The sequence below is a fragment of the Diceros bicornis genome, chromosome 32 (assembly GCF_020826845.1).
Source record: "Diceros bicornis minor isolate mBicDic1 chromosome 32, mDicBic1.mat.cur, whole genome shotgun sequence".
Lineage (NCBI taxonomy): Eukaryota > Metazoa > Chordata > Mammalia > Perissodactyla > Rhinocerotidae > Diceros > Diceros bicornis.
Genome location: NC_080771.1, coordinates 23,596,292 through 23,609,460, shown reverse-complemented (window position 1 = coordinate 23,609,460; position 13,169 = coordinate 23,596,292). Strand labels below are relative to the sequence as shown.

Genomic DNA, 13,169 nt, shown 5'->3' with positions numbered 1-13,169 from the left:
AAAATAAAAAACCAGCATACCAGTCATTAACTACAGGCCTTTTATGCTTTTGTGTATTCGGATGGTTCGGCTCTAGACTTGAACTTTTGTTTTCTAAAGTCCGCATAATCTGGAATGTGTCAAGGAGTACTCCTACATGACAGAGGCGAAGGAAAGGCTGGAAAGAGCCAGGTTGTTAATATGTATGTGGAACACATCAGGATTTCTCCATTAGGAACACAAGACCCTAAGAGAAAAATTACATGCAGAACTAGCTTATACAGCAAAAGACTTGCAAAAGCCAAAGCCATAAATTGTAGAGAGTTGGTGGGTTTTGTTTATTTGTTTACAAGGAAGAGACATAAGAGTGCTACGAGCAAGACCGGTAAACCATATTGTCAGCACAATATAGTATGTATGTAGCTATTCTACATACTAGGATTTTAAAAATTTTTCCTGAAAGTTTAGTCTTCTAAAATATTAAAGAGAGAGAGAAGAGAGGAGAGGGAGGGGGAGAGAAGGAGAGAAGACAGGGAGAGAGAGAGAAGTGGGGGGGGAAGGTGAGGAGAGAAAAGAGAGAAGGGCAGGGGAGAGAAAAAAGGGGAGAGTCTACCTAGTCTTCTCTAAATCTAAAAATTACAAGAGTAGAGATTTAATCTCAACACACAGACATTATGTTGGGTCTTATTCATAATTCTATTGTCAAGATAAATTATGTAAGCTAAAATATTATTCATTTATTTACATTTATTTCATTAAATGTAAGATGCCATCAGTGTAATTCACATCATTATTTTACATACCAGTGAGAAAGAAAGGCTGCCAATTAAACTATGACAATGTATCAATTCTAAAATGCACCTCCATTTCAGAGATAACAAAAAGTAAAAATAGTAATAGTAGAATCTATGAAATATGACATTTTGAATTTCGAGCTACATCATGATATCCAAATAGGCATTGTACAGCACCAAGAATAAGGCCATGCTTTAATAGCAGAGATGATATGTTGCGAAAACAGCAGCCTAAAGTAACAAGTGTAAAACCCTAAGTTGCAGCAGCTAACATTTATTGAGCACTGAACACATGAAAAGTGCTTGAAACAGTACCTGGCACATAAAACTCATTTATTTCTCAAAGAAACCCTATGAAGTAGATATTAACACTACCCGCCTTTGCAAGTGAAGAAATTGGTACACAGAGGTCAAGTAACTTGCTTAACGTCATAAACTAATATTGAAACCACTTCACTCTACTGCTTCTAAATCATCTATATTATTCTAAAAAATGAAAGCAAGGAAGGTTGCAAAGTCAGCAATACCCAGAAATAAAACGTCTTCAATTTCCAAAAATGTGTTGTCTGAATGTCATACTTCACATGTCACTGCAGAGATTAGATTAGTTTAGTCGACATCAGGGGTTAGCAAACTATGGCCCATAGGCCAAGAATGACCCGACATCTGTTTTTATAAATAATGTCTTATTGGAACAGAGCCATATTCCTTAATTTACATATTGTCTATGGCTGTTTTTGCACTGTAACAGCAGAATTGAGTAGATGCAACAGAGATCATGTAGCCTAAAATACTTACTATCTTGTCTTTTACAGAAAAATTTTGCCCACTCCTCACTCTAAATTTTTCTTCATTCAAAACTTTTCATTATTTAAAGATGGACATAAAGACTCCTGAAACTAATATTCGGTATTAACAAAAACTTCAATTTATGAAAACAAGCAGTCACTGTATTAATAGTGAACTAGATGTTAATGAAGAAGGAATGTTTCTCTCATTTACACATCAAGAGATAAAAACTTAATTCTGATCCAGTGACTAGAAGAGAATACCAAATAGATAAAGTCCCTCATCTTAATTAACTTTAATTCCATGTTTTAGAATTTCTTTTTTGGTCTTTACAACTGTATTATGAACCCCAACCTATCCTCAATGTCCTGAGCATTAACAGACCATCTTGTAGAATTCTGCTCTCTCACTAACTACTATTAGAATGTCCTTTCTTTATCTTACAATACTAACCATAACAATTTTTATGAGCAAAAAGTATTCACTAAAAGCGACGTGCTTCAATGAACCATAATAGTTACATTATTGTTAGTTCGGGTTTAATCTATAAATTTCATTTAATCTCCAAACACTAAAATATAATCCTTACCAAATGCATGAAAAAAAAATCAGCCAATCTTTAATCAAAGGAAAAAGGCAAAGAAGATATTGTAGTACCTTTGGTACTGCAGCCTGGAAAACAAAGTCCGTCATGTCGAGCTCTGTGCTGTTGGAGGCCTGTATCGTTATCACTGTGACACTGGGGTTGGTATTTGACCGTTCAAAGGTGAATTCTATCTTCAAGCCATTCTTACTGTATGCTATGATGGAGGGGATGCCTAAGAAAGCACAAAAAGATCAGTCTTATTGTAGTCAGCTTAATGCTTGCAGAATTATTACCTCCTTTCTTCAATAACTACCTCTCATTGCTCTAATGATGCTAACACCAGTAATCATACCTGTAGCAATGTCATTGAAGAGAGGCTGTGATGAAAGCCCATCCAACAAGAAAGGCGGCTGTGATATCGGTGGGACTGAGGCAGGGGCAGGAGCAGCAGCTGGAGCACCTAAAGGAAACATTCCAACGTTAAGTCAATCTTAGCCAGTATGACCAAGCTCACCAAGAAAATACAAGAGAAAATTATTATGATCTCAGGTTAAGGGAAGGATTCCTTAAAACAAGATGTAAAAAGCTCAAACCATAAAGAGAAAGAACTAAAAATTCAAACACTTTAAAACGAATAACTTCTGTTCAGCAAAAAACACTATAAAAAAATAGAGCCAGAGACCACAGACAGGAGAAAATCTTTGCTACAAAATAACAAATGGGTGGCCGGCCCGGTGGCACAAGTGGCTAGGTGCACGCGCTCCACTGCAGAGGCCCGGGGTCCGCAGGTTCGGATCCCGGGCGCGCACCGACGCACTGCTTATCAAGCCATGCTGTGGCGGAGTTCCATATAAAGTAGAGGAAGATAGGCATGGATGTCAGCTCAGGGCCAATCTTCCTCAGCAAAAAAAAAAAAAAAAAAGAGGAAGATTGGCATCGGATGTTAGCTCAGGGCTGATCTTCCTCACAAAATAACAAATGGATGAGTATCCAGAACTATAAATATTTTCTACAAATCAATAAGGAAAAAAGATAACCCAATTTAAAAGCAATAAGAGATATAAATAAGCAATTCTCAGAAGAGGGAACCTGAATGAAAGGGGCATCTTATGAAAAGAGATGCTCAATCTTACCAGTAATGAGGAAAATGGAACTTAAAACCACAATGAGATACTACTTCACATCCATGCGAATGGTGAAAATTTCAATGTCTGATAATACCAGGCAAGAATATGGAGCAATGGGGACTTCCAATCTCTGTCATAGGAACGTAAACTGGTACCACACCAAACTGGAGAACAATTTGGCAATAGTAGAGTTGAACATGAATATACCCCTAAACTAAAGTTCCTCAACCTCAAAACTAATAAAATTTTAGTCTAGATGATTCTTTGTTGTGGGGGCTGTCTCACGCATTGTAGGATGTTTAGCAGCACCCCTGGCTTCTACCCATTAAATGAGAGTAGCATCCTCCTAGTTGTGACAACTGAAAATATCTTCAGACACTGCCAACCCCTGGTAGGCAAAATCTCCCCCAGCTGAAAACCAGTGCTTTTCTTAGGAATGCTTTTAATTCTTGCATATATGTACACAGGGAGACAGGAACAAAAAGTGTGTACTGCAAGGTAGCTTCTAACAGCGAACTAGTGGAAACAATCAAAATGTCTATCATCAAGATAACGGATAAGTAAATTATGGTACATTGACAAAATAAAGTACATATACAACAGAAATACACTTAACATGGATTATTCTCACAAATGCAATGTTTAGCAAAAAAGCAGGGTAAAAGGACACACACAGTTGGACATCATTTCTAAAAAGGTAAAAATTGGCAAAACAATACTATACACTACATCAAGAAAAGCACAGGAATGACAAACGTCAAAGCTAAACACTGCTTTAGGATAGACAGTTGTTACCTCTGAGATCAAGAGGGAAGGAGATGAGGGAAAAGTACACATGGAATGTCAACTCTCAAAATACTTTATTTTACCAGCTAAGCTGATAAAGGCATTTATTGAATTTTATGGATGTTAAATATTGCATAATAAAATTTTAACACACACACTCTGGGAAGGATAGTATGGAGTGGGGGTAAGAAATATTACCATTTTTATTTGATCCTTCCAAATAAGAACAAGTTGAGGATCATACAATAGAGGGTAAGTGACAGAACATGACCATGAACTGAGAGAAATCAGGATTCTAGGAGGCATAAGAAAAATTCAGCAAACTAAAGAGAATGCATTTTATATTTAAATAGATTTCAAAGTACTTATGAAATTAACTAAAAGTAGATTATTTAAAAAAGCAGTAACAAAATAAAGGCTGAAATACCTAAAATATACTAAAAATTAGCAAAGAAAGTAGAAATATAGATGGCTAACCAAAATATAAGAAGCTAAAACAAATGTGAACATCACAGAATGTGCAAACAGATTACCAATGAAGTATACAAAGAAATATTCATATAGTTCTTCTAGTTATATTTTATAAAGCTAATCTAGTAATTTCCCCACAATTCCCATTTTCAAAACAATTTTAGAAATGCGTTCCCATGGAAAATCAGAGGCTACCCAAGATATAGAGGCAACATATGGGTCCCTAAGTCCCTCAAATTGTAGCTTTTTTCTCCTGTAAAGGTACAATAGATGGTTTGGGAAACAACAGAAACTCATTGCTCCAATTCCTCTAAAAGGAAACACTAAATTTATTTCCTAATTTCCACTGACAAATTACTGTGCATTAGGATATGACTGTAATAATGGCTTAAAGAATCTAGAACTCAAAAATTTTGAACTTAAAAATTTAACGAAAATGGGAAAACACGTTTAAAACACATCATAAATAAGGAAAAGAAAATTTTTAATATTTTATCATTTTGCTTTTTCATATAACACTGGGAAAACAAGAAAGTAAGAACAAAAACAGGGGCCGGCCCCGCGGCTTAGTGGTTAAGTGCGTGCGCTCCGCTGCTGGCTGCCCGGGTTCGGATCCCGGGCGCGCACTGACGCACCGCTTGTCCGGCCATGCTGAGGCGGCATCCCATATACAGCAACTAGAAGGATGTGTAACTATGACATACAACTATTTACTGGGGCTTTGGGGAGAAAAAGGGAAAAAAAGGAGGAGGATTGGCAATAGATGTTAGCTCAGGGCCGGTCTTCCTCAGCAAAAAGAGGACGATTGGCATGGATGTTAGCTCAGGGCTGATCTTCCTCACCAAAAAAAAAAAAAGAACAAAAACAAAACAAAACATTAAGACCTCATGATAAATGAGTTAAGGATACAACAGGAATGTGCAAAAAGGAAATTCATGTATAATACATGTGCTTGTATTCATGTATAATACAAATATGTGGATAAATATGAAACATTTCCTATGATTAAAAAATAAAAATTAACAAAATAATAAGGCCAATCTTTCACCTGTTATGGCTTTTTAAAAATGATAATATAAAATACTTATGACTGTACAGTGAAGCTGGTGGCCATATACATTGAGGATAAGGTAAACAACGTTTACTAAGGACCTACTATGTGTCATGCATGCACTGAATAAGTCACCATTCCTAACAAATATCCTCTGAGGTAAGCAATTAGCATCCTTATATTAAACAGATTCGGAAAGACTAAGTAACTTAGCCTAAGAAAGTAATCCAAAATAAGGACAAATTGAAATAATGATGATATTTGTTGAGGCACTGGTATGATAAGAAAAATCTAGAAACAAACAAAACGCCCAATAGTAAAGAATTGAGTAAATAATGATACAAACTTCTTGATGAAATATTAGACAACCATTTAAAATTATAATTGTGAAGACTATGTACTAACATGGAAATGTTAGTATGCTAATAAGTAAAGCATATCATCTCTACACTAAGTTTTAACCATGGGGTTTTTTTTGATTTTCCATATATCCAGTATAGCTTTGGCATCTGAGGATTTGAAATTGACTATCTGTGAATGAATCAAAAGTACATGAGAAGTAACATTTTGAAATTCTAAGACACAGATACAAACCACAAGCTATGGAAGGAAAAAAATCATGTAGCCTGTGACAGCCAGTCTAGATGACCACCCAACATCCTCATCCTATGGCTGCTTTCTACTTGAGGTCATATATGCTGTAACTCTCCATTATACTTATAAAGAAGTCACTTAAGACAGAAATCATATCCTACAGTGATACTCTCGGACTCAGGGGTTTATAATGCTAAACACATCAATTACAAATGTCTACTCCATAAACAAAGATAAGAAAAATATTCCCAAATGAAGAGTTATGTTTGAATATTATAATTATGGATGATTTTCTCTTTCCATTGCTTTAATAATAGGGAGGGAAGGAGAAGGAAAAAAAGGAGGAGGGAAATAGTAGGTTAATCTCTCTCCATTCTCCACAAATGGTCGTATCTCTTGAAAACTAACTATGAGTAGAAAGAAACCTAGAAAAAGTAATATCTTGGGACACTAACTAAAAGTGACTTGAGATATATTTCTTTTCTAGCCTGAAAGAGAAAGCCCTTTCTATCTTAAAATACTATGAGTAATTTATTCTCCCAAAATTAAAAACTGGACTTTAAGGAATCCCTATGAATTATCTTTAGAGCATTATTAGCTTAGCAGCTTATATCCCAGATATTGTGAAGATTCTAGTCTTACTTCTCACTTAGCCTCTCCCATCTTCAATTGATTCATGTGTCTATGTTCAGTGTAGTTTTCCCCCAAGGCCTTTATCCCTAGCCAAGCATTAAAGAACTCCAGTCTGGCCTCACCTGTAAGGTTGATGTCTCCCAGCAAATCAAGAAGTTCTCCACCAGCAGAAGCTGGTTTGCTTGTAGGTGCAGTTGGAATAACAGGTGTTATGTCATTTCCTCCCAACAAATCCAATAAATCATTGGCCTAAACAAAAAAATAATATCTCAATTGATTAGTCATTGGTCTAATCTACATCTAATGCAATGCTCTTTCAACACTTAAAATAAGGAAGACAACCATCAATCAATTCAAGAACACTAAAGGGAATCAGCTAAGAGATAGGTTATAAGGAACTGTAAGATCATCAGGATCCCCAGATAAGCAAGTGAAAAGCTACCTGGCTGGTGGGCTGTGGCCCAGAGGGTGGTGGTTTGGTCTCTAGTGGAGCTGGTTCTGTCTCTCCATTTGTCTGTACAATCTCAGTAGGGCCATTTGTGGTCACTTTTTCCATGACAGGCATTCTCTCAAGCAGGGCAGACCTGGAAGAATCTGAAGTGGTTAAATTCTAGGCAGTTAACCTAGATTCTCTACCCCCAAAACAATCACTGGAACTACATTGGAGCCAAACATGGTAGAGTTATCTCCCCTCCCCATTCCCCAACACACATACTAAAATAGAAGGTAGATTACAAGAATACATGACCTAAATTCTTGGCTGGATTAAGGGTAGGCAAGAAACCCTGAATGGGCAAACTGTCCATCTAAATTCTAAGAGATTGGGATTTCTCAGTGGTAGAGAAATTGGAATGAAAGAAAGGTAAATCAGTAGATATTAACAGTCTCCAATCAAGAGGATACTCCATAACAGAAGACGGGGGAAAAAAAGATGACATGCACTAAAATATTAATAGTAATGACGTTTGAATGAGATTCTCTTGAAAAAACACAACTCCCACTTTTTAACCAAATAAAATGGAAAATGAAGCAAACTTTCGATACCAAAAGAAAAGGGAGAAGAGGAATGAAAGAACACAGTTAATTTATTTCTTTAGAGGCTAGGCAGAATAGAAGATGGACAAAACAGAAGCAGACAAGCAGTTAGAAATAAATAGGGTTGTGAAGTGCAGTTAATAAAGCACAAGGAATGAATCTTCTTTATGGATTATCATGACAATTTGTTCAGGATGCTAAGAAGCACAAGCATTACTTCGTTTCTTTGCTTACCTCATATGGTCATATTTCTTAAAAAGTGCATTATATTCTACTGCCCTCTGCTGGAGTTCCACATCAATGCTGCTTCCATAGATGGAAACCACTTTCTTAATTCGGCTTTGGGATAAAATGACAAACAAAGTCAAATACCCAAAAGAAACTTCATAAACAAGCAGAAAGAATAATGTTTAAACCAGAGTTTTCTGGTTAAAATTTTGAAATACTTATCTTTTCTTAATTTACATGATTTTTCAGAAACACAACACCTTTCCTTTACCTTCATACATCCAACATATACCTCAACACAATCATTCACCATTATATTTATTCTAATTGTAATGATAGATTTTTGTCTGTTAAACATCCCATACTCTAAAATTTGCTAGACAAAGGTACCAATTATTAATTTGCTATAAAAGAAATTTATACTGTTCATTTTCTTCTTTAATAACTTTAAAATAAGCTTTTATCAATAAAAGGGTCATAGCATCAGAGCTTTATCAACAAAGGGTTATTACCTGATACCAAATTCTTCTAGTTCACAATTTAGAGAGTGAGACAAAAATACCATTTTCACAAGCCTTACATTAAAAAGTAAAGCATAAAATCTAAGAAAACTAAGTTTGCCTTAAATATAGTTAGCTGGGAAATTGATTCAAGAATGGACTTTTATATGAAATAGTAAAGAGCAGAATTTAAAGATTTAAAACACCAAAACCCTCATGATTTTCTTTCTATTCAGACATTTCAAAATATTGTAATAAACCAGAACTCTTAATTGGGGAAATAACCTCTCAACTTTAAAAAAGAAAAAGGGCATTAAAAATCTGATTTTTTTCAAAATAATTTTTCAGAATAATCAATGGTGGGGTACAGGGACAAGAGGGAGCCAAGTATAGATGAAATAAGAATTAATCATGAATTAATGATTGTTATTGTGGAGTAATAAATATATGCAATTCATTTTACTATTCTATTTTTGCCTTTGCTTGAAATTTTCCACAATAAAAAGTTTTTTAAAATTACACAACAACCTGTTCACCCTACTTTTTCTCCATACTCACTTTACAGTACAGGTGAATCGAGTAGAAAGCTTCATAATGGCAGTGAGGGCATAACCTCGTGTCACAGAGGTGGACATATTAGAGATTAGGACACTTTCTAAAATATCCAACACTTCATCTTCTGTTACCTGGGGAGAAAAAAAAAAGACAATGTAGAATGAACTGTAACAGTAAATACATAAATCTGATATCAAATCACAGGATGCCACCAGAAAGGCAATCCTACCAACATTACCAAAGCTTCTAACACAATCTGTGTTTTGCCAGGGTACCTGTCCAAGCTGATCCATCAACCAGAAGCAGGTAGGAGGTGGGTAAAAAACTACCCATTGGGGGCTGAGAGGCGTATTATAGCTTCAAGAGGCAGAAGTAAAGGAAGAAAAGAAACAGATACATGGAGTTCAAACCTTGTTGCCACAACTTCTCCTAAAGCCATTCCTTTAATGAGCACGTGGAAACACGGATCCATGTCCCATTTCTTCTTGTTTAAATCAGCCAGTAGTAAGAGAAACAATGTAATTCACTCTGATAGGATGGGGAGTGGAACCTACGGTGGTTTTAAAATCTCACAATGGCCCGACAAGTTCCACCTCAAAAACTGGCAGATTTCTCAATATAATTCTGGTATTATTTCTTTAAAAAGATTTTCAAGGAATCAATCTCAACTTCTCATTAACCACTCTCTCTTACAACCAAAAACACTATTTTTCCCCATCGTTAACCAGGAGTGACAAGGGTTACCTGAATAGGCTCTTCCTCTTCACATTGGCCGGATACGAGAAGATCTCCATATTCACCTATACACCATGCAGCTACTTGTACTAAAGGTTGCTATCAAAAGAAAGGCATCGTTTGTTAAGGCCTTCAATCCTTGCAAGGATTGATGCAAATCATAGGTCATCTAATCATAAAGGTCAAAATTGAGGCACATCTACAGTGTTAGTAATAAGGACATACCAGGATAATAAAGCATAATTTCCCCTCTAAAGTAGAAAAAAAGGCAAATGAAATACTTACTTGAGAATAATCACCAAGAATTGCTTTGTACAAGCGCTGGACAGTGTAAGCATGCATCTCCACACTATTGGTTATTAACTGGATCAAGTTGGGGACTGCATCATCACGAACATAGCTTCCTGCCTAAAAGGAAATGTAGACAGTTACCCCCAGAAACACACAGTAATGATAACAAATGTTAACTACTATTGATACCAGCCCTGATACCAGTTCCCCTACATTAAACTCAGCATATATGGGGTTAAAACCAAAAGCACCCACCCCCCTTCCCTGCTTGCTCCTCAGCTTCCTGTCACCAGAATCCACCATCCATCACGGAGGCAAACAACCAAGGACACCCACCTTCAGATTCCCTTATCTTGCCATCCCCCTCCCTGCAAGCAGCCTCACAAGGCCAATCACAGGCTGGTGGGAAGGCACCACGTAGCAAGGCCACACGCTCCCCCCTCCCTACAAGCAGCCACATTCCTCACAACCTTTAAAAACCCTTGCTTCCCATCTTTTAGGAGACGAATTTGAGGGCTTTTTCTCCCTCGTCTCCTGGCTGATGTCACCCCAAATAAACCCCTTTCCTTGCCATAAGCCTGGCATTCCAGATTTTATTTTGGCCCCTCTTGTGTGGCAGGTAAAAGAACCCGTGTTTGTGTCCGGTAATACTATTGTTGTTGTTAAAAGGAGACTACAATCATATGCCGCATAACGACATTTCAGTCAATGACGGACTGCATTTACAACAGTGGTCCCATAAGATTAGTCCCATATAGCCTAGGTATGTAATAGGCTATACCATCTAGGTTTGTGTAACTACATTCTATGATGTTCACACAACAATGAAACAGACTAACGACGCTTTTCTCAGAACATATCCCCATCATAAGGCAATGCATGACTACACTACAAAACATCCTCCAAGATAAGGTTGATTCCAATTCTCAGGTTCATAAGCAGCTCAAACTTTAAAGTCTTAAATGAATATTCTAAGTTTTTTAATTTTATAAAACACAAAGTAAAATCTTCTCTCCGTCCAAAAGAAAAGTAAAATATAAAGGTTTAAAATTTCAAGAAAGACCTATTCTACTCAGAGTAAACAGATAAGGCCTAAGATTTCAAAAATTTAGGAAGTACATTCACTGGGAACTTAATTACAACAAACTCTCCCTTCCCACAACTCCCCAACACCAATGTCAAAATCATATGGGCTAGCTAGAGTAATCATATTATTTTGGGGGATGGTGGGAGGAGTGTACATGAACAGCTCAAAAGGACATCTTAAATAAGATAAGAATTAAATAAATAGTAACTTCTTGAAAACGAGTTTATTTAAAACATTACACTGTCCTTTAAAGACTAGAGTTTATAAATATTACAGAACCAACCATTAGTCCCAGGAATGGGAAATATTTTGTATTTAATTCTCCACATTTTTTTTAACTTGTTCTCTTTAATGTCCTCTTGACTAGTGAAACCTGAGATACTATTTGCAACCATGAAACAAAGTAAAGCTATTTAACCTATGAGGAAACTAGATCTTGGCCTTCTCAGAGCATTATGACAACCAGGCAGCACAGGACATATAAACAGTGGAACCTGTGCCTAATATCAACCCACCTTGGTAAATCTCCCATTACTGGACAGAAGAGCAGATCTGATTTACAAGACTGAAACCAGGCCTAACCACGTGCACTTTGGAAAGGAAAAAGAAAAAAACGAAAAAGGAAAAGAAAAGGAAAAAGAAAAAATCCCAGGTGATTTGGGATACCAACTCCTGTTAAGAAACACAGACAGAGGGAGAAGTTCGGGAAAATGGTGAAAAAGGAAATGTGAGAAGCTAAAAAGCAGGTAATTTGTGGTGTGACTTAGATATTTACATTCTACAATAATGGGAGAAAGCAGAGTGTTTTAGAGAAGGCATCAACATGATCTAATTGACATCTACAGACTACTTCATCCAACAACAGGAGAATACACATTCTTAGCTCAAGATCACATGGAACATTCACCAAGACAGACCACATACTGGGCCATAAATAATACCTTAAATTTTAGAATAGAAATCATATGGAATTAAACTAGAAATCAGTTTAACACAAAGACAGCTGAGAAATCTCAAAATAGTTGGAGATTAAACAACACAAGACTAAATAACACATGGGTCAGAACATCATGAAGAGAAAACTATAGACCAATATCTCTCATGAACATAGACCCAAAAATCCTCTAAAAATATTAGCAAATCAAATACAACAATATATAAAAAGAATTCTACACCACAGCCACGTGGGATTTAATACGGAAGGCTGCTGGTTCAACAATCAAAAATCAATTAATGTAATCCAGCACATCAACAGGCTAAAGAAGAAAAATCATATGATCATAATAAGAGAATATAAGTCAATTGGAAAGATGAAAAGTAGGAGCACTAAAAAAATGGTTTTGAATTTTGATAAAAATTTTCCTTAGGAGTTCTAATTTTTCCCTTCTTTTGAGCCTAATAAAAACTAAAAAAGTGTGTTCTAAATCATACCTTTTGTTATAATTTCTCCATTATTAAGTATATTTATTAACTTTTAACAAATTAATTCATTGTAGGTAAACTAGAAAACTAGTATGTCACAGACAGAATTCCACAGCAACAAATATATATATCATAATTTAATGGTATCATTCCCTCCTACAGATGTTTCATATTTACTTAACCAATACCCATTTGGAGACTTCTAGTTGTTTCCAGTTTTCCCCTACCATAAATAAGACTGGGATGAATACTTTTGTATATACATTTTTGTACACTTGTCCTTTTATTTTTCCAAGATAAAGTCCTAAACTTGAGTCAGTGAAGTAAAAGGTATAAACTAAGACATTTGCTACACGTGACTGAACTGTGTTCTTGAAAGATGGCACCATTTTAAACCCACAAAAAGTGAAAAGGATTTCCTATTACTCTATTTTCTTACTACTACTAGGAATTAGATTAAAAAGTACTAAGTGAAAAATGATACCTCACTGTTATTTTACTTACTA

The 13,169-nt window shown here is 35.9% G+C and overlaps 1 protein-coding gene across 1 annotated transcript in view; it reads right to left on the bottom strand.

Annotated features, from left to right (window-relative positions):
- Nucleotides 1–13,169, bottom strand: part of AP1G1 (adaptor related protein complex 1 subunit gamma 1) — a 77,639-nt gene that overhangs the window by 6,500 nt on the left and 57,970 nt on the right. Inside the window, exons 14-21 of the mRNA XM_058528187.1 lie at nucleotides 10,149–10,271; nucleotides 9,873–9,962; nucleotides 9,132–9,259; nucleotides 8,080–8,184; nucleotides 7,253–7,394; nucleotides 6,933–7,059; nucleotides 2,501–2,608; nucleotides 2,220–2,380 (exon numbers count right to left, since the gene is read on the bottom strand). Of these exons, the coding sequence (XP_058384170.1) occupies nucleotides 2,220–2,380; nucleotides 2,501–2,608; nucleotides 6,933–7,059; nucleotides 7,253–7,394; nucleotides 8,080–8,184; nucleotides 9,132–9,259; nucleotides 9,873–9,962; nucleotides 10,149–10,271 (984 nt within the window). The remainder of the gene's footprint in view (nucleotides 1–2,219; nucleotides 2,381–2,500; nucleotides 2,609–6,932; nucleotides 7,060–7,252; nucleotides 7,395–8,079; nucleotides 8,185–9,131; nucleotides 9,260–9,872; nucleotides 9,963–10,148; nucleotides 10,272–13,169) is intronic.